The sequence below is a fragment of the Thalassophryne amazonica genome, unplaced genomic scaffold (assembly GCF_902500255.1).
Source record: "Thalassophryne amazonica unplaced genomic scaffold, fThaAma1.1, whole genome shotgun sequence".
Classification (NCBI taxonomy): Eukaryota; Metazoa; Chordata; class Actinopteri; order Batrachoidiformes; family Batrachoididae; genus Thalassophryne; species Thalassophryne amazonica.
Genome location: NW_022986302.1, coordinates 138,688 through 158,581, shown reverse-complemented (window position 1 = coordinate 158,581; position 19,894 = coordinate 138,688). Strand labels below are relative to the sequence as shown.

Sequence of the window (19,894 nt, the reverse complement as noted above, 5' to 3'; positions counted from 1 at the left end):
ATGGTAGGGCTTCCTTGAGCAGCCTGGTAGGAATGGGGTCCAATAGACATGTTGATGGTTTGGATGAAGTAACTAATGAAAATACCTCAGACAGAACAATCTGAGAGAAAGAGTCTAACCAAATACCGGCATCACTGAAAGCAGTCAAAGATAACGATACGTCTTTGGGATGGTTATGAGTAATTTTTTCTCTAATAGTTAAAATTTTATTAGCAAAGAAAGTCATGAAGTCATTACTAGTTAAAGTTAAAGGAATACTCGGCTCAATAGAGCTCTGACTCTTTGTCAGCCTGGCTACAGTGCTGAAAAGAAACCTGGGGTTGTTCTTATTTTCTTCAATTAGTGATGAGTAGTAAGATGTCCTAGCTTTACGGAGGGCTTTTTTATAGAGCAACAGACTCTTTTTCCAGGCTAAGTGAAGATCTTCTAAATTAGTGAGACGCCATTTCCTCTCCAACTTACGGGTTATCTGCTTTAAGCTGCGAGTTTGTGAGTTATACCACGGAGTCAGGCACTTCTGATTTAAGGCTCTCTTTTTCAGAGGAGCTACAGCATCCAAAGTTGTCTTCAATGAGGATGTAAAACTATTGACGAGATACTCTATCTCACTTACAGAGTTTAGGTAGCTACTCTGCACTGTGTTGGTATATGGCATTGGAGAACATAACAAAGAAGGAATCATATCCTTAAACCTAGTTACAGCGCTTTCCGAAAGACTTCTAGTGTAATGAAACTTATTCCCCACTGCTGGGTAGTCCATCAGAGTAAATGTAAATGTTATTAAGAAATGATCAGACAGAAGGGAGTTTTCAGGGAATACTGTTAAGTCTTCAATTTCCATACCATAAGTCAGAACAAGATCTAAGATATGATTAAAGTGGTAGGTGGACTCATTTACATTTTGAGCAAAGCCAATTGAGTCTAATAATAGATTAAATGCAGCGTTGAGGCTGTCATTCTCAGCATCTGTGTGGATGTTAAAATCGCCCACTATAATTATCTTATCTGAGCTAAGCACTAAGTCAGACAAAAGTTCTGAAAATTCACAGAGAAACTCACAGTAACGACCAGGTGGACGATAGATAATAACAAATAAAACTGGTTTTTGGGACTTCCAATTTGGATGGACAAGACTAAGAGTCAAGCTTTCAAATGAATTAAAGCTCTGTCTGGGTTTTTGATTAATTAATAAGCTGGAATGGAAGATTGCTGCTAATCCTCCTCCTCGGCCCGTGCTACGAGCATTCTGGCAGTTAGTGTGACTCGGGGGTGTTGACTCATTTAAACTAACATATTCATCCTGCTGTAACCAGGTTTCTGTAAGGCAGAATAAATCAATATGTTGATCAATTATTATATCATTTACTAACAGGGACTTAGAAGAGAGAGACCTAATGTTTAATAGACCACATTTAACTGTTTTAGTCTGTGGTGCAGTTGAAGGTGCTATATTATTTTTTCTTTTTGAATTTTTATGCTTAAATAGATTTTTGCTGGTTATTGGTGGTCTGGGAGCAGGCACCGTCTCTACGGGGATGGGGTAATGAGGGGATGGCAGGGGGAGAGAAGCTGCAGAGAGGTGTGTAAGACTACAACTCTACTTCCTGGTCCCAACCCTAGATAGTCACGGTTTGGAGGGTTTAATAAAATTGGCCAGATTTCTAGAAATGAGAGCTGCTCCATCCAAAGTGGGATGGATGCCGTCTCTCCTAACAAGACCAGGTTTTCCCCAGAAGCTTTGTCAATCATCTATGAAGCCCACCTCATTTTTTGACCACCACTCAGACAGCCAGCAATTCAAGGAGAACATGCGGCTAAACATGTCACTCCCGGTCCGATTGGGGAGGGGCCCAGAGAAAACTACAGAGTGACCATAACAATAAAACATAACCACAACCACAACAATAACCCCTAACCATGACCATACCAATAACCTCTAACCACGAACATAACAATCTCTCACCATGACATACCAATAACCATAACCACGACCGTACCAATAACCCCTAACCGCGACCGTACCAATAACCCCTAACCGCGACCGTACCAATAACCCCTAACCGCGACCATACCAATAACCTCTCACCATGACATACCAATAACCATAACCACGAACGTAACAATAACCCCTAACCACGAACGTAACAATAACCCCTAACCACAACCATACCAATAACCCCTAACCACGACCATACCAATAACCCCTAACCACGACCATACCAATAACCCCTAACCACCACCATACCAATAACCCCTAACCACGACCATACCAATAACCCCTAACCACGACCATACCAATAACCCCTAACCACGACCATACCAATAACCCCTAACCACGACCATACCAAAACCCCTAACCACGACCATACCAATAACCCCTAACCACGACCATACCAATAACCCCTAACCACGACCATACCAATAACCCCTGACCACGACCATACCAATAACCCCTAACCACGACCATACCAATAACCCCTAACCACAACCACAACAATAACCCCTAACCACAACCATAACAATAACCCCTAACCACGACCATACCAAAAACCCCTAACCACGACCATACCAATAACCCCTAACCACGACCATACCAAAAACCCATAACCACGACCATACCAATAACCCATAACCACGACCATACCAATAACCCATAACCACGACCATACCAATAACCCATAACCACGACCATACCAATAACCCATAACCACGACCATACCAATAACCCATAACCATGACCATACCAATAACCCCTAACCACAACCATAACAATAACCCCTAACCACGAACATAATAATCTCTCACCATAACATACCAATAACCATAACCACGACAGTACCAATAACCCCTAACCACGGCCATACCAATAACCCCTAACCACGACCATACCAATAACCCCTAACCACGACCATACCAATAACCCCTAACCACAACCATACCAATAACCCCTAACCACAACCATACCAATAACCCCTAACCACAACCATACCAATAACCCCTAACCACAACCATACCAATAACCCCTAACCACGACCATACCAATAACCCCTAACCACGACCATACCAATAACCCCTAACCACGACCATACCAACAACCCCTAACCACGACCATACCAACAACCCCTAACCACGACCACACCAATAACCCATAACATGACCATACAATAACCCCTAACCATGACCATAACAATAACCCCTAACCACGACCATACCAATAACCCCTAACCATGACCATACCAATAACCCCTAACCACAACCATAACAATAACCCCTAACCACAACCATACCAATAACCCCTAACCATGACCATACCAATAACCCCTAACCACAACCATAACAATAACCCCTAACCACAACCATACCAATAACCCATAACCATGACCAGCAGTCTTGATGGCACTTCTTCCGAAAGCTTTCTTCATGCCATCGTAGATGGCACGGACGTTGCCATAGTCAGCTGATGTCTGGATGTCCTGACACAAGCACTAGCCAGTGCTGGTTGGCACATCGCCGGGCTGTCCACTGGGCATTTCTCTGGGCTGATCATAGAGCAGTGAGAGTCTTCTCTGAGGGCTCTCTCTTGTATGCGAGGAGAGCAGCTCGCTTGGCTGCAATGACATGCTCCATCTTGACAATTCCTGCCTCAAACCAGTCCTCACTCCTCCTGTCTCCCTTCCCTTGGTGAATCTGACTTCTTTCCTTTATTGCTTGGTGCAGAAATTACAGTCCGCCTTTCAGCTTTTGGCCTACTCTCCAAGTAACCATTGAAGTGGGCGGACTATGGCAGGCCAACACCTTATTGGCTGAGGGCTGCTCAGCTTGAGGCGGGCAGTAACTAACCAGTAGGACACGATGATCCCTCCCACCATCAGAAGACAACCCGTAGTGCCTGTGATCTTACGCAGCAAATGAAACACAGAAAGTGAAAAAAAACACACACAAAAAAACAACCTCAGGGGGCAATCAAAACTAGATAACTTAATAAAGGACCTAGGAGGGAAATCAACCAAACAACGACATGGGGAGTCCACCCGTTTCGTACAAAAGTGCAAATAATGTGAGGAGCACACAAATAAAATAATTCTGAAACACAATATAAAATAAGATTGTCACTACCTTCGTGCAAGAATTATGAGGGACCCAAACCAGACACGGGGCAAAAAACAGCTCAACCAACAGACACAACAGGTGGAGAATAAAAAAAAACAGAAAACTATAACCAGGACACAAAACAAAGAAAACCAACTGTCCCGCACCGCAGGCTGTGACATCCAAGGTCCACTTTGGAGACAGCACCATCAATGCAGTGGGAAGAGGAAGCACTGAAAATGTCGGCATGGCTGAAATCATTTGGGATGTGCGTGCCGCAGATGTTTCCAGTGGTGGACAGGCTACTGAAGGCTGTGATGGCGTGAACTGCCCCTATGGCTCTGTTGGTGATTCAGTAGATGTGGAAGGTGCAGATGATTCCAGAGGTCTGCACGCACGTGATTCCACAGGTGCCATTGATGACCTTGGAGGTGTGTGCCCCCAGATGTTTCCAGTGATGTGAGCGCTGCTGAGAGCTGTGATGGTGTGAACTTCTCCAATGACTCTGCTGGCAATTCAGGAGATGTGAGGGGTGCTGATGGATCCACAGGTGTGCCTGCAGTGGATGATTGTACAGACACCTCTGATGACCTTGGGGGGGGGGGGGGGGTGCACTGTTGACATCTCTGCAGGTGCCACTGATGATCTTGCTGATAGGCACCTGTGCCCCAGATGACTCAGGAGAGGTGGACGCTGCTGAGTGAGCTAGTGGCATGCTCACCCCTGATGATTCATCAGATGATACAGTGAACGTGTACATCTCTGACACCACAGGAAGCGAATGCACCGCTATAGGCAGCGGTGATGACCTTGGAAGTGTCCTGGCCGCAGATGTTTCCCATGGCGAGTGTGTTGCTGAACGCTGTGATGACGTGAGCTTCCCTGATGGCTCTGCTGGCAATTTAGGAGACGAGAGCATTTCTGAAGACCTTGGAGGAGTATTTGCTGCATAGCAGTCAGGCAATGTAAGTGCGAGGTGACGGCTGTAGATGGGTGCCGTGGCAAAGGTGCTTGAGACTTACATGGTGTTGACACGGGAGGCAGATGTGGAGCAGCCATTATCACACTTGATGGTCACCGTGGTGCCTGCACTGGTAATGGGTGTGACACAGACAGTATCTGCTCTGAAAACAGCTGAGGGGCCTGACATGACACAGTCATCTTCTGCATCTTCTTCTGGTGGGAGGCAGAGTGCGACCGTTGTGAGTGCTGAAGGCTGCCAGAGGTCCGGTACTGATGGCAGACGAGTCATGATCCGTGTCGCCGCTGTTGGCTGCTGAGGCACCAGGGCAGATAACCGAGGTGGTGAGACCGCTGGATCGGATAGTGTGACAGTGTGTGGCATGTCAGAGCAGGAAGCATAATGTCCGATTCCAAGAGAAAGCTGCACTGTACCTACAATGAAAGTTACAGACCTCTCCATTCTTTGTAGGTGGGAAAATTGAGAATGGATCAAATACTTATTTGCCTCACTGGTATCTGTGGTGCAAATGTGGTCAGAATCTGTGAAGTCGCTTTGACGGAATCTTTAAAAGCCTATAAAGTGAAATCCTGAGCCAGAATCCGTATCTGAATCACCTCCAAAATTCAGTGGAGTCTTGCATGTCCTAATATCTATCTGTGGCGCAACCTGACGAGAAGGTGTTGTTGTTTTGAAAGACGACGTCTGGTAAGTATTGAATTCCTTATCGTGGAAATTACTAAAGAAAGGCAGTGTTTTTCAAGACGTCCCTCAGTGTTTGTCTGCTCCGGGTGCGTTTCTCAGCATGAAACTTGGATAACAGTGCTTTGTTCCGCCAACAACAGACAGGAGTGAACCCCACTGGGTCTTCTTCTTCTTCTATTTCTGTCGAGTCTATTGGTAGTTGGCAAACCAACACAGTGCATTACCGCCACCAACTGTTTAGGTGTGGAGCATTAATGGAGTCTGACGTCCTCACTGGGTCACTGCAAACAGAAACCTTTTCATGAATAAAAAAATAATGGCATTAACTGGTTACCTTTATTTTAAATAAACAGAAAAAATATAAAGTTTCTGGTTTTGTTTTTGTTCCATAATCCAGTTCAAAGTCTTGGTCTGTGTGAAATTACCATCTTAATTTTCCATGGTAACTGTGATGCTAACAGCATCAGTACCTTTAGTAGCTTAATATATTTGGTCTCTTTAATGCACAATAACTGAGAAAATAACAGGGTCAGTGTTGTTAATAATAACCGCCGTTAGGCGAAGCACCGTGCAGTCGACAAAAACTTGACTTAAAATCATCTGAACTGAGGTTAGCCTGTTAGCTTAGCTCCAGCTCAGACTCAAAGGGAGGGGGTGTTTGTTTGTCCTTTCGCCCAGGTCATCAACAGGGTCACACACATTCCACCCTTTATGTTGGCAGAGATGAACATGGCGACACCCGGAGCAGCACTTTTTGGTCTTCAGAACGGTTCTTCCGGGTCTCGATATGAAACCTGTGGGTGACGTCGCTCAGGGTTTGTCCTGGATAGATACCGTCTGTGTTTCCACCTGAGAAAGCAGTATTTGCTGCAGTATCTCAAACGTGCCAGGAGTATTTGTCCCACCTTGGTCTGTGGTGGCGGGAGGCAGATTGGCTGGATGACATCATTAAGCTCCACCTTCTCCCTCAGCTTCACCAGGGCAATATCGTTGTTGTAGTTGTGCGGCTGAAAGTCTGGATGGAGTAAGATCTCCTCCACTGAGCGATTGGGGGACAGATGTTTGTCTCTGGCATTATTTAAGCCGAGGAAGACCTGAAACCCAAAAAGATGCAGTCAGATCCAGACCAAACAAAGACTTATCTGCTTCCAGATCCTGATGAAGGGATCCGCTTCAGACCTTAACATGCTCTGGAACCACGGGGATGACACTGGTGTCCCTCCGCTGGGACCGCAGGACATGTGCCGCTGTTAGGACCCAGGACTCAGACAGCAAAGCGCCAGAGCCAAACCAGCGGTCCTCAGGAACACGAGACAGATCCTCAACACTGAGCAGGACCTGCCAAGGAAACAGGCCAGGCTCTGCCCTCTGACCGCCCACAACCCTTTTCACCTGGGCAGGAAGGTCACGGACTGGATGTCCACAGGCTGGACGGGGACACAAAGAAAATGCAGCCATTTAAAAGTAGTCATGGTGACAGAGTGGAAAATTTACCCCCCCCGCCCCAAAACCCCGGACACAGAACCACAAACCTGGCAGACAGCTGGGCAGTCTGGGTCCAATGTCTGAATTTGTCCATTCTCCATCCTGCTGGCAGCTGTACAAACCTAAAACACAGAGACACAGAGACAGAGATCATAATAACCTTTATCTAACCAGAGAGAAAGAAAAAATGACCCGTGGAGACTGAAACCTCTTTTTCCAGAGTGACCTGGTCAAGAACAGCACCAGCACACGTCACAACAGACAGGTGAATAAAATACAGTGGGCATACTAACATGATAACAACCTCATTTCACAACATGTAACGGTAAATTAATGTGTCACTCCACACACGCCGATACACTAGGTGGCGCTGTGCGACTCCACAGTTGCTTTGCGACTTGCTGATGAGCAAAAAGGAGTATCTTTATATTTGTTCTTAGCTGATACATGCTGAGTGTTTTTTCAGACTGTGACCGAGGCGAGTGCCTGAAACAGGGTTCATGAAGCATCCAGACTGAATTCTCACGAGACCCAAACAGTCGTGGCGGCAAAGCTGAAGCCTTGGAAATAAATAACAGACAGAAACCAGCCCACGTGTCACAGTGGCACAAATTTAACGCTGAGTGACAACAAACAACACAAAGTAGAGCTAGGATTTCTACGTGTTTTGGGGAGTTGAACTGCAAGAATGTATTAAAAATGATCTCTTACACAGTTGCTCTGTCATGTTAGCGGTGTTAGTATGGAAAAGCTAGCACATGACGTGGCCCAGTGATTAATGGTAAATGGACTGCATTTATAAAGCGCTTTTCCATCTGCATTAGACGCTCAGAGCACTTTACAATTATGCCTCACATTCACCCCGATGTCAGGGTGCTGCCATACAAGGGGCTCACTACACACTGGGAGCAACTAGAGGATTAAAGACCTTGCCCAAGAGCCCTTAGTGATTTTCCAGTCAGGCAGGGAGTTGAACCCAGGATCTTCTGGACTCAAGCCCAACACCTTAACCATGAGACCATCACCTCCCCTAATGCTTTAGTGTTTGCTTTGTGGCAGTACGGTGGCTTAGTTGTTAGCAAGAAGGTCCTGGGATCGCTTCCCGCCTGGTCTTTTGAGTGTGGAGTTAGCATGTCGCGCGGGTTCTATCCGGCTGACTGTAAACAGACCGTAGGTGCGAGTGTGTTTGTGTGTCTGTATGTGACGGACTGACGTCCTGTCCAGGGTTAGCCCCGCCTCTCATCCAATGACTGCTGTGATGGGCTCCGACCCCCCCATGACCCTTGATGGGAGTACGTGGGTATAGAAAGTGAATGAGTGAATGTTTCATGTTTATCTTTATAAGAGCTTAATTTATGTATTTTGTCCATCTTTTAGTTCTTACAGTGTTTCTGAAGAAAGGAACATGAATGACAAGAAAGTGAATTATGTTCAAACACCGCTGAAGGCTAAACATAATGTGTCATCTGACCAGGTCCCAGAGTCTGGAGGAGGAGCGCAGAGACACAGAGTCCAAGCTGCTTGTGGTCCAGTGAGACGTGTCATGTCCTCTGCTGGTGCTGGTCCACTGTGTTTGATCAAGTCTAGCATCTACCAGGACGTCTTACAGCACTTTAAGCTTCCATCTGCAGTGACAGACTACTTCTACCTGGTTTGTACAGGGTGACACGGGAGTAGATTTTTCACTCCTGTCCCATCCCAATCCCAGGCCAGAGTAAAAAAAAAAAAAAAAAAAAAATCCTGTCCCGTCCCACACTCTTGGTAAAATGACTCCCACTCCCATCCCACTCCCATTTTTTCCTTCTTTTAGTTTTTAGTAGGGATGTCCCGATCAGGCTTTTTTGGCCCCGATCCGATTCCGAGTCATCTGATTTTGAGTATCTGCTAATACCGAGTCCTGATCCAATACTTTAAAAAACTGAATGAACAATGAACAAATGCTAAATATATAATATTTTCATTTAAATCACCTTATTTTATTCTTTATCACTTAAACAGTGAACTTCTCCTTGAGGTAGCTTGAACAATCAAGCAATAATCTACCAGACTTAAAAATGTACAAATTTCCATGTTATTTTATTTGTCTAAAAATAAATGTCAAAGGTTCCTTATTTTAAACAAGAAATGATCTAATCTGAAATAACAGGTGGTTTTACCATTTATTGATTTAGCTATTTTAATTACAAGTGTTCTAAACTTTTTTAAACAGTAATCAGAAATTTTGAGGTAACAAACAACAAAAAACATTTCCAAGGATTTTTCTTCAGACACGTGGTTTCTGCACTAATCTGTGGTTTAAATCCCCACCTGACTGGAAAATCACTAAGGGCCCTTGGGCAAGGCCTTTAATCCCCTATTGCTCCCGGTGTGTAGTGAGCGCCTTGTATGGCAGCACCCTGACATCGGGGTGAATGTGAGGCATAATTGTAAAGCGCTTTGAGCGTCTGATGCAGATGGAAAAGCGCTTTATAAATGCAGTCCATTTACCATTTGTACAGATCAGTAGTTTCTGCCACTAGTCTTCCGTGTTTTGGCCCGACGCGTCGTTCCTATCGAAAATTCAAAAGTCAACTTGAAAAGAAAAAGGAAAAAAAAAAAAAACTTACATTTGCATCCTGACAGTCCTCAGTGTCCCTCTGATGCTTTATCAGTGTTCAACAAGTTCAGAGCAGCGCAGTGAACGTGAATGAAGACAGAAGCTCTTTAAGACGCGTTCCTAAATGTGGTGAGTGTGCACGTCGCTCGTGCACACCATCTCTCGCTCCGATTTGCAGACAAACGATCACAGGACAATTTGTTTTTTTTTCTTTTTGTTAATTAGATGACAGAGGACTTGGTCAGCACCGGGTCCTGCTGCGCACGGAGGGATGACTGAGCAAGAGTTTCAGTGGGAAAGTGTCCATCATCCTCTTGTCGTTCCATTGAGGCGTCAGGCTGAGCGCGTAAACACACCAACAGCAGTTCTGCCAAAGAAACGTTGCGCGCGTAACTCCCCCACCTCTGTCCGGTTGAACTTATGTTTTTTCTTTTGTTCAATTAAAAAAAAAAAGATTGGGTTGAACTTTGACCGCGTCAGCCTGCCGACAAGCGGCAATGCGCACTCCCGTCAGAAGCGTCACATCAAAAGCCGAGCTAAAGCGACGCTTCTGACGCCTCTAAAAAGCAACGTGTCTCATGCCTCTGATGCTTCCAACGCATGAAAGGCCTGAAATAGTGCTGATCAAAATAATGAGGATAAAATCTATATCGCATTCCTGATCGGGATGCAACGTCTGATTTCGATCAAGTCTGAAACCACGTGATAGGGCCCGATTTCCAATCACATGATCGGATCGGGACATCCCTAGTTTTTAGGCTTTAGTGTTCTGCAGTTTTATTTCAGAAGATGTGGTAACAGGAACAGTTCATCTGTGGTAATACAGGGAGGCACTTATTGCCTTAATCTAAAAAAAAAAACCCTTCACTAAAAGACATAGTAGTATAGTTTTTCAAAATGTGGTGGTGATGGACACGTAATGATCCTGACATTTACTCCGTCTTCTATTTCTTTAACTGCAGACTGTATGAAACCAACATATATCATGTTTTGTGAGATCAGCTTTCTTTTTATTTAGTTTTTTGTTAATATATATCCATTCCTACATTTAAGGACTGCAGCATTTTTTAAGAAAAAAAAAGATTGGAACAGGGCAGATTATTAAAAATGTAAGAATTAATAATTTTTACAGCCAGTTTTCTTGAGAAATGTCAGAGGATGAAAACATGAACATTTCCAAGTGACTCAATATTTCTTAAGACTTCATTTACATCAATCATTCAGAAATACAGTGTGGTACTTTATGGTAAATCTGTGTCAGGTAGGCAGTTCTCAAAAACTAAATGTCCATGCAGGAAGGAGACAAGTGAGGGAAGCCACCAAGACACCACTCTGGAAGAACTTTTGGCTTCCGTGCGTGTGAGTGGAGAAACTGGGATTAGATTAGATTTATTGGTCCTCATAGGGAAATTTGTCTTCACTGTAGCTCATGGCCTCGATTCACCCTAATTAAATAAATACATTAATGCTGTCTCAACAAAAACCTGAGTTTTGAACTGCAGACAAAAGACTGTTTTCCCTCTCAGTTGAGAAATTCCTAAATCATCTGGAGATCTTCAGATAAGCTTGGAGACATCCCCCAATGGCCAACACTGGGATTCACAGCAAAACAAAACTGTAATTCAAAGTTCTTCAAAGGGGAGCCCTTGCCTTTTTATCAGTGAATTTTTGGTCATTATGAATTACATGGCATTATAATGGCTTCACGTCAGAATCTGAAATTGCCCAGGCCCGAAGAACCCACCTTTATGGCCTCACACTAAGGCCAGAACCTCTCAAGACTGCAAAACACCCCCCACGACAAGACATGGCCATAAATCTTTGAGTCTTCACAACCAGCTGTTATACTTAGGTCTAAAGCCCCTTTCACACCGGGGCTGCTCCCAGTTGCCCCCTGTGGCGTCATGACAACGCAGGAATTTCTGCGTCAGGTGCGAGCAGCAGGGGGCAGAGAGGAGGTGAGAACACAGTCTGCAGGTTCTCTGCATAGAGAAGTCAGAGTGCAGAGTTTGGCTGCAGACAGACTGTGCACTCTGACTTCTCTTCTACTTGTTGTGCTGAGCTACAGGGCTGCGCTCCGAGTTCTGTTATAGTTTATCTTTCCTCCCTTGACCGTGAGATGCGTGCAAGGACCGTCCTTAAGCAAATGTGGAGATGTCTGGAGTTCTACTTGATGTTGACATGTCCTGGACGTATGTCCTTTTTTAACTGTGATGAGAAAGTCTGAGGAGAGAAAGGAACTAACTGCCTGCAGACATTTGTTCTTTTCTTTCCTCCTTTGACCACGAGATGCACGCGCGAACGGACTGTCAAGCAAATGTGGAGATGTCTGGAGTTCTACTTGATGTTGACATGTCCTGTCTCAGGACTTGTCCTTTTTTGTCCTTTTTTTAACTGTGATGTGAGAGTTTGAGCAGAGAACAAGGAACTAATGCCTGCAGGCAAACTTTTTTCTCTTTTAATTGTTCTCATGTGCGCGCGTGAACGAACATCCATGAGTGGACTAGAGATGTCCGGACTTTTTACTGGATATTTCTGGCAATCGGTCTGCATTTTTTTTCTTCAGCATGTAGTTTTTACTGCATTAAGTACATGGTATAAAAACAATCCTGCGTGATTTATACCGCGGGAACAGTGGAACACAGCAGGATTCATAAATTGGCTTCGAGTCACGCCGGGTAACGCCTCTTTGCCCCGAATTACGCCTCTTTGCCCCAACTTGCGCTGGAACCACTTCCTTTCTGTGTCGAGCACAGGGCACCAAAAAAATTAAACAGGTTTCATTTTTCGGCGCCCGACTTGCTTCCTCCTTTGCGCCCTCGCGCTGTTGTGGCACTGAGCTGCATCGTCTCGGCACTGAGTTGCTTCCACGCGGCGTCGTCATAATGACGCACGGCGCAACTGGGAGCAACCGGGAGCAGCCCCGGTGTGAAAGGGGCTTTAGCAAAGGAAAAGACCCTTTGTTTAAAATAAAAAGAATTGCATCAGTATATCTTTTATTCATATCTAAAGACTTCTAATCCTGTTTGTATTGATTAATCAAACAAAATGCTTTGCAAATAATCATTCCATTTTATTGACATATGCTCCTTGTAACTGATATGTGTTTAATGCCTTATCAATATTGTTGATGGTGAAATTCTGGTTTATCCAAAGGATGAGTCTGACTATTAATAATGTGTATCCATTTGAGCGTCTCAGAACAGTTAATATGTCAAAATAGTTAATGTGTTTAAATAATTGAATCATTTGAGTCTGCACTGTGACCACATGAAGGTTTCTATAAAGTTACACACCTTAAATGGGTGGAGTTTGGTGACATCAGTCCCCTTTAAAAAGTTAGAACAGAGTCTTGCTGCTCTCTCTCTCTCTCTGCCCCCTCTCTTGCCTATCTCTTCCATTCTTAAATGCTTAATTTTATTCTCGGGCCAAGGCCCAATTTCATTGCTAAGCTAAGCTAAGGCTACCACGTGGCATTTAATCTTTGTTCATTTTTAATAATTTTAACAAAGTTTTAACCTGACGCTTCAAGGTGCGTCAAGTCTTTTGAATTTTTAAGAGAACTTCCAAGCTGAATTTTTCAAATTAATAGCAGATTTACAGAAAAGCGGCTCTCCTTTTCTGTTGGCTATTTTGTTTTTTGTTTTGTTTTTTCAACGCTTTTAAAGTTTCATTTTGTTTCCTAAGTTCACAAAGATTTTTAATCTGGCTCCAACAAACTTTTTAAAAGCTACCAGAAACCATTTTCAACAAACACCTTCCACCTCTGGGTTCCTGCAAGCTGACAACGGTGCTGATTTCAAACCAGCCATCCTGCCGGTAAAGCCGACACAAACCTTTGGGATCGCCTGGGGAGACCGCTGAGTTAACCCCTTGACCCAAGTGAGCACGACGGATGGACGGACGGACGGATTCCTCCGAACCACCATCTCCAAGGACCAGCTAAGTGACCCAGTTAAAGGTTCCAGAAAAAGTGTTTGTTGTTAATGGATCCAAAGTGTCTCCTCCTTATGATTATTCTTCCTTTCAAGCATATTCATATGTTTGGTTAATATTTTTCTTAATAATTGGCTTCAAATTTCATCTCTAAATTCTAATCAGATTTATTTACTTAATGTCTTTAAGCTCTATCTCTCCTTCTCTTCCAACATCTCATGAGTAAGTAGGAATTGTGTCCATAAATTAACTTATTTAATCACTGTCCACGAAAGTGCCAGCAAACTGTTCATTACTTGTAAATAAATTGTAAATATTTCTGCTGTGGTTCATTTTGTGTTCAGAAGGAAACCCTTGGTCAATCGTATTGTGAATTCAGAATTTCAGATCAGAGACTGATTTAATTACATTGAGACTGATCAATTCATTTGAAACTGATAAGTTAATGAATGTTTAAGTTAAAGTACCTATGCTATAAATAGGTGGTGCCCCGAATAATAAGTAAATAATAAGTATTAAACCCTAACTTTTTAATTATTTTAGTGACTCATCAGATGGGGCCTAACCCAATCTAATTCAATTTGGGAGTTTAACTGCTTACTCACTACAATCTTTATGGTCCCCTGGTGTGAGCCGATCCTGAATATTAGTAAACTACATATTATATATTGGTTCCCCGTGTGGAGGCTCTGATAAATAAATAAATTTGTTATATTTTTATGGTGCCCCGTGAGAGGCCTGTATATTTGTGAATTACATTGCATTATTTTGGTTCCCAGTGTGGAGGCTCTAATAAATAAATAAATAAATTGCAACATTTTTATGGTTCCCCATGTGAGCGCAATTCAGCATTGACCACTTGTTTCTGTGACTGACAAAATGAACCCCTCATGAGACGTTCTTAAAAACTTTTTTCTGAATGAAACAAAGCCACAAAGGTTAAATTTCTGTGAATGAATTAAGCGTTTATGTCATTTAATGCATGCAAATGTATTAAGGCCTTTGACAAAAGTATTTATTGTGCGACTTTTCCACACAATTACTTTTCGTCCGGAGTCAAGTTTATTTCTGCAACTCTCCAGAAATTTAGACTTTACCAGTTAAAAGCTGTTATTTTACCTGAAGCTACAAAATAACACTGTTTAATTGCATCTTTTCCAGTTAAACGCTTCATTTTTACCCACATTTAAATGTGTTGTTTAAAGTTCAAAAGAACTTCTTTTGAGCAGAAGACTTCTGTTGTTTATTTATTTAAATGTTTTGTGGACGGACGCGTCCAAGCTTATATTGTGAAAGCACGCTGTGCTACTAACTACCAAGTAGCATCCAACAAAATAGCTGCTGGTTTAACGCAAAAGTGAATTCTTTTTCTTCTAAAAGTCTCCGTTTCAGCCGAGCTGAAAAAGCGACCGTGATTTATGACCTGTGACAAGCTACCGCGCAGTTAAATAGCTAAGCCATGCCAAAATAAATTAGCCGCTAACGCGCCACCTAACAAACTTTAAAATAAGAAATGATTAAATTCGCCAGCACAAACTAACGCCAATCAATTGAATAAAAGGTAACAACCAGGAACGTTGAGTCAGTTGACTGACTTTAAATTTATAACACGTTAAAATTTACAAGTTAGCACAACAGCACGTGCTAAGCTAAGCCAAGCTAAGCTAAGCTAACTCTGCTAATTCACTCGAAAAAAATCTCAGGAAGTCACCAAGTTCCTGTTGAAGTTCATTGTAAAAGGGCCGTGTTTATGCACAGTCGACAACAGGACCCAAAATATCCAAAAGATAGTTTTCCAGGATTTATTTCTTTTTTAAGGAGAGTCAATAAAACCTGCTTGGAGCCGCGAGCAAAACCGGAAACGAGTGGGGGGAACCCCTCCCTCCTCCTTTCTTCTTCTTGACTCTCCAGCCCTTTCGAGCAGTGATCCCACCTACAGGTGGTGGACCGCAGTGCATCCTATTTGGCTCCAAAAAGATCAAGCCAAATTTGTAAATAGTTGACCAGCTTCCTTTTGTAAATAATTGACATTGATCAATTAATATAGTTTGGTGTTGGTTTCCCCAAACTCTTCACGGATTGCTCCGTAATGGTTGGGATGACAGTTCCTGAGATGGAAAAGCGGAACTTGTCACTCACCTTCCCCTTCTTCAGCACCATGGATCGTGATTTGGAGGGCTTGAAGCTCATCCTTGCCCCGGGACCGACATGGTTGTTATGGTGAGGTCATCCATATAGGCTCTGATGGGGGGCTGTCGTACACCTGACTTGGTCAGGGGCCCTCTGCATTCCACCTCAGCTGACTTGACCACCATGTTCATGGCTAGGGAGAAGAGGACAACAGAGATGGTGCAGCCTGTAATTATCCCTTTCCCAATGTGATGCCAGTCCGATGTCTCTGACCCAGAAGTAACTCTCATCCTGAAGTTATTATAATAATCCAGGATGAGGTCCTTGATCTTACTGGGAACATGGTGGAGGTGGAGAGCGAGCTCAACCAGCTAGTGTGGTATGGACCCATAGGCGTTGGTCAGGTCCAACCACAACACAGCTAGGTCGTCTTTGTTCTCATGGGCCTCTCTGATGAGGTGCGTGATGACCCCAGTGTGTTCCAAGCAGCCAGGAGCAGAGATCCCTCCCTTCTGTACTGATGGGTCAATATAGCTGTTCTTGAGGAGGAACTCGGTCAGTCTTCGTGAGACGATGCTAAAAAACACCTTCCCTTCCACGCTCAGCAGTGAGATGGATCGAAACTGACTGATGTCTCGTGAGTTCTCCTCTTTGGGGATCCAAACTCCCTCAGCATGCCTCCACTGGTCGGCCACTTTTCCCCTTCTCCAAATCACCTTCAGGATCCTCCACAGGTGCCGTAGAAGCTCCGGGCAGCACTTGTAGACCAGGTAAGGAATTTCACTGGGGCCTGGTGCTGACGCAGAGCGGGCCACCTTGATGACCTCCTCAACCTCCTTCAGGCTTGGCTCCTTCAGGTTGAACTCTGTTGTTGGGGGATCTGGGCTGATGAGAGCTTTGTTGGGCTCCAGTTCCAGGTCTCTCAGAGGGTCGCTCACAGTGTCCTGGAGGAAGCGGTTTACTTGCTCTATAGAGCACTCAAGCCGGCCACTGCGCTTGTCCCCTAGCAGTTGTTTGGTAAGGCCAAAGGGGTTGGCGATGAAAGCCGCTTGCTTCCTTGCCCTCTCCCTCCCCCGTCTCCGGTGCCATTCTGCTCTGCGAAGAGTCATCAGCTTCTTGCGCAGGATGTTTTTCAGTTCCGCTAAGGGTTGCTCCTCCTCCTCAGTTGCAGCCTTGTACTGCTTCTTGAGGGTACGAAGCTCCTGGCGCAGATGATGTATCCGGGTGGCCCTTCGGCTCATTGTGTAGGAAGTGGGTTTTGATTTTCCTTTGTCCACCTGCCCAAATCTTTCTGAGGCATAGCTGATGATGATGGTGGTCATTGATGTGAGTTGGCTGTCCGCGTCTCCTTTGGCTGTGGCCTGGATGATGTTTGACACATCCTTGTCAAACTGCTGCCACTCGAAATTCCTAAGTCATCTGGAGATCTTTAGATAAGCTTGGAGACATCCCCTATGGGTCAACACTGGGATTCACAGCAAAACAAAACTGTAATTCAAAGTTCTTCAAAGGGGAGCCCTTGCCTTTTTATCAGTGAATTTTCAGTCACTATTTATTGCATGACATTATAATGGCTTCACGTCAGAATCTGAAATTGCTCAGGCCCCAAGAACCCACCTTTATGGCTTCATGCTAAGGCCAGAACCTGTCAAGACTGCAAAACCTCCCCCACAACAAGACGTGGCCATAAATCTTTGAGTCTTCACAACCAGCTATTATACTTAGGTCTAAGCAAAGGAAAAGAACTTTTGTTTAAAATAAAAAGAATTGCATCAGTATTTATTTTATTCATATCTAAAGAATTCTAATGCTGTTTATATTGATTAATCAAACAAAATGCTTTGCATATAATCATTCCATTTTATTGATTGATTTCATTTTATTGGTCCAAGGCCCCATTGCATTATTAAGCTAAGCTAAGGCTACCATGTGGCATTCATTTTTTGTTCATTTTTGATTAACAAAGTTTTAACCTGACGCTTCAAGGTGTGTCGTCTTTTGAATTTTTAAGAGAACTTCCAAACTGAACTTTTCAAATTAATAGCGAATTTACAGAAAAGCGACTCTCCTTTTCTGTTGGCTACTTTGTTTTTTGTTTTTTTCAATGCTTTTAAAGTTTAATTTTTTTTCCTAAATTCACAAAGATTTTTAATCTGGCTCCAACAAACTTTTTAAAAGCTACCAGAAACCATTTTCAACAAACACCTTCCGCCTCTGGGTTCCTGCAAGCTGACGATGGTGCTGATTTCAAACCAACAGCCAACCTGTCGGTAAAGCCGACACAAGCCTTTGGGATCACCTGGGGAGACCGCTGGGTTAACCCCTCGACCAAACTGAGCACAACGGATGGATCCCTCCGAACCACCATCTCCACGGACCAGCTAAGTGACCCAGTTAAAGGTTCCAGAAAAAGGGTTTGCTGTTAATGGATACAAAGTGGCTCCTCCTTATGATTATTCTTTCTTTCAAGCATATTCATATGTTTAATATTTTTCTTAATAACTAGCTTCAAATTTCATCTCTAAATTCTAATCAGATTATTTTACTTAATTCCTACTTACTCATGAGACGTTGGAAGAGAAGGAGAGATAGAGCTTAAAGTAAAGTAAGTAAAATAAATGAACTTATTTAATCACTGTCCACGAAAGTGCCAGCAAACTGTTCATTTCTTGTAAATAAATTGTAAATATTTCTGCTGTTCATTTTGTGTTCAGAAGGAAACTCTCGGTTAATCGTATTGTGAATTCAGACTTTCAGATCAGAGACTGATTTAATTAAATTGAGACTGATTAATTCATTTGAGACTGATAAATTAATGAATGTTTAAGTTAAAGTACTTATGCTATAAATAGGTGGTGCCCCGAATAATAAGTAAATAATAAGTATTAAACCCTAAATTGTTAATTATTTTGGTGACTCGATCTAATTCAGTTTGGGAGTTTAACTGCTTATTCACTACAATCTTTATGGTCTCCCGGTGTGAGCCGATCCTGAATATTTGTAAACTACATATTATATATTGGTTCCCCGTGTGGAGGCTCTGATAACTAAATAAATTTGTTACATCACCGACTGTACCAGACATTGTAAATAACAAGAAAGATAATGCAATAAATGCAATAGCACATCACAGGACAGACAGCAACAATATCACAGTAGCACAGCACAAGATAAATAACACAGACATCCATAATAACACCGATAACAACAATAACAAATAACAATAACAAATAACTCCCGAGGCGAGCCCTCCTAAACTTAATGCTTCTGTATCTACACCCTGAAGGAAGTGGAATGATGAATCGGTGGAGTGGATGAGTGGTGTCTTGTACTATAGAGTTTGCTATACAAATAATGGATCTGTTGTTCAATTCTGTGAGGTTAGGTGTAGAGAGTCCGATGATTTTGGCAGCTATGTTTGTGATGCGTGTGAGTTTGGCCCGGTTTGTGACAGAAAGCATGAGAAAGAAACATGAGGAACAGTACAGAATGATGGGCTGAATGATGCTTTGATAAAGTAACAACAGCAGGTGGGGTGCAACGTGTAGTCCTTTGAGTTTGTGGATGAATGACAGTCTTTGTTGGCTTCTTTTTTGAATGTCCTTAATGTGCTGATCAAAGGTGAGTTTATTGTCCAAAGTTATTCCTGGGTATTTGAAAGTGTCCACTGCCTCAACTATTTATGTGTTTATGATGGTGGGGAGCTGGGGTGAGGGCCGCTGACCAGAAGCTCCTTTGTTTTATTGGCATTTATTTGGAGATGGTTGTCCGTACACTTTGGTGAAGTGAGTAATTGTGTTGTGGTAGTCCAGGGAGGATTGATTTTCTGAGAGGAGTGCAAGGACGGCTGTGTTGTCTGAATATCTGAGGTATGATATGGTTGGTGAGATGCTTAGACAGTCATTGGTGTAGGGAATGTACAGGAATGGGCTCAGCACACATCCCTGTGGGACCCCAGTGTTAATGGTAAGTACAGGGGATGTGGTTGAGCC

General features: G+C 43.4%; 1 protein-coding gene across 1 annotated transcript in view; it reads right to left on the bottom strand.

The window, feature by feature from the left end:
* masp1 (mannan-binding lectin serine peptidase 1) overlaps positions 1-19,894 on the bottom strand; it is a gene marked incomplete at its 5' end in the record, with an annotated part of 168,716 nt that overhangs the window by 17,073 nt on the left and 131,749 nt on the right. Inside the window, 3 exons of the mRNA XM_034165552.1 lie at positions 6,661-6,849; positions 6,935-7,182; positions 7,288-7,362. Of these exons, the coding sequence (XP_034021443.1) occupies positions 6,661-6,849; positions 6,935-7,182; positions 7,288-7,362 (512 nt within the window). The remainder of the gene's footprint in view (positions 1-6,660; positions 6,850-6,934; positions 7,183-7,287; positions 7,363-19,894) is intronic.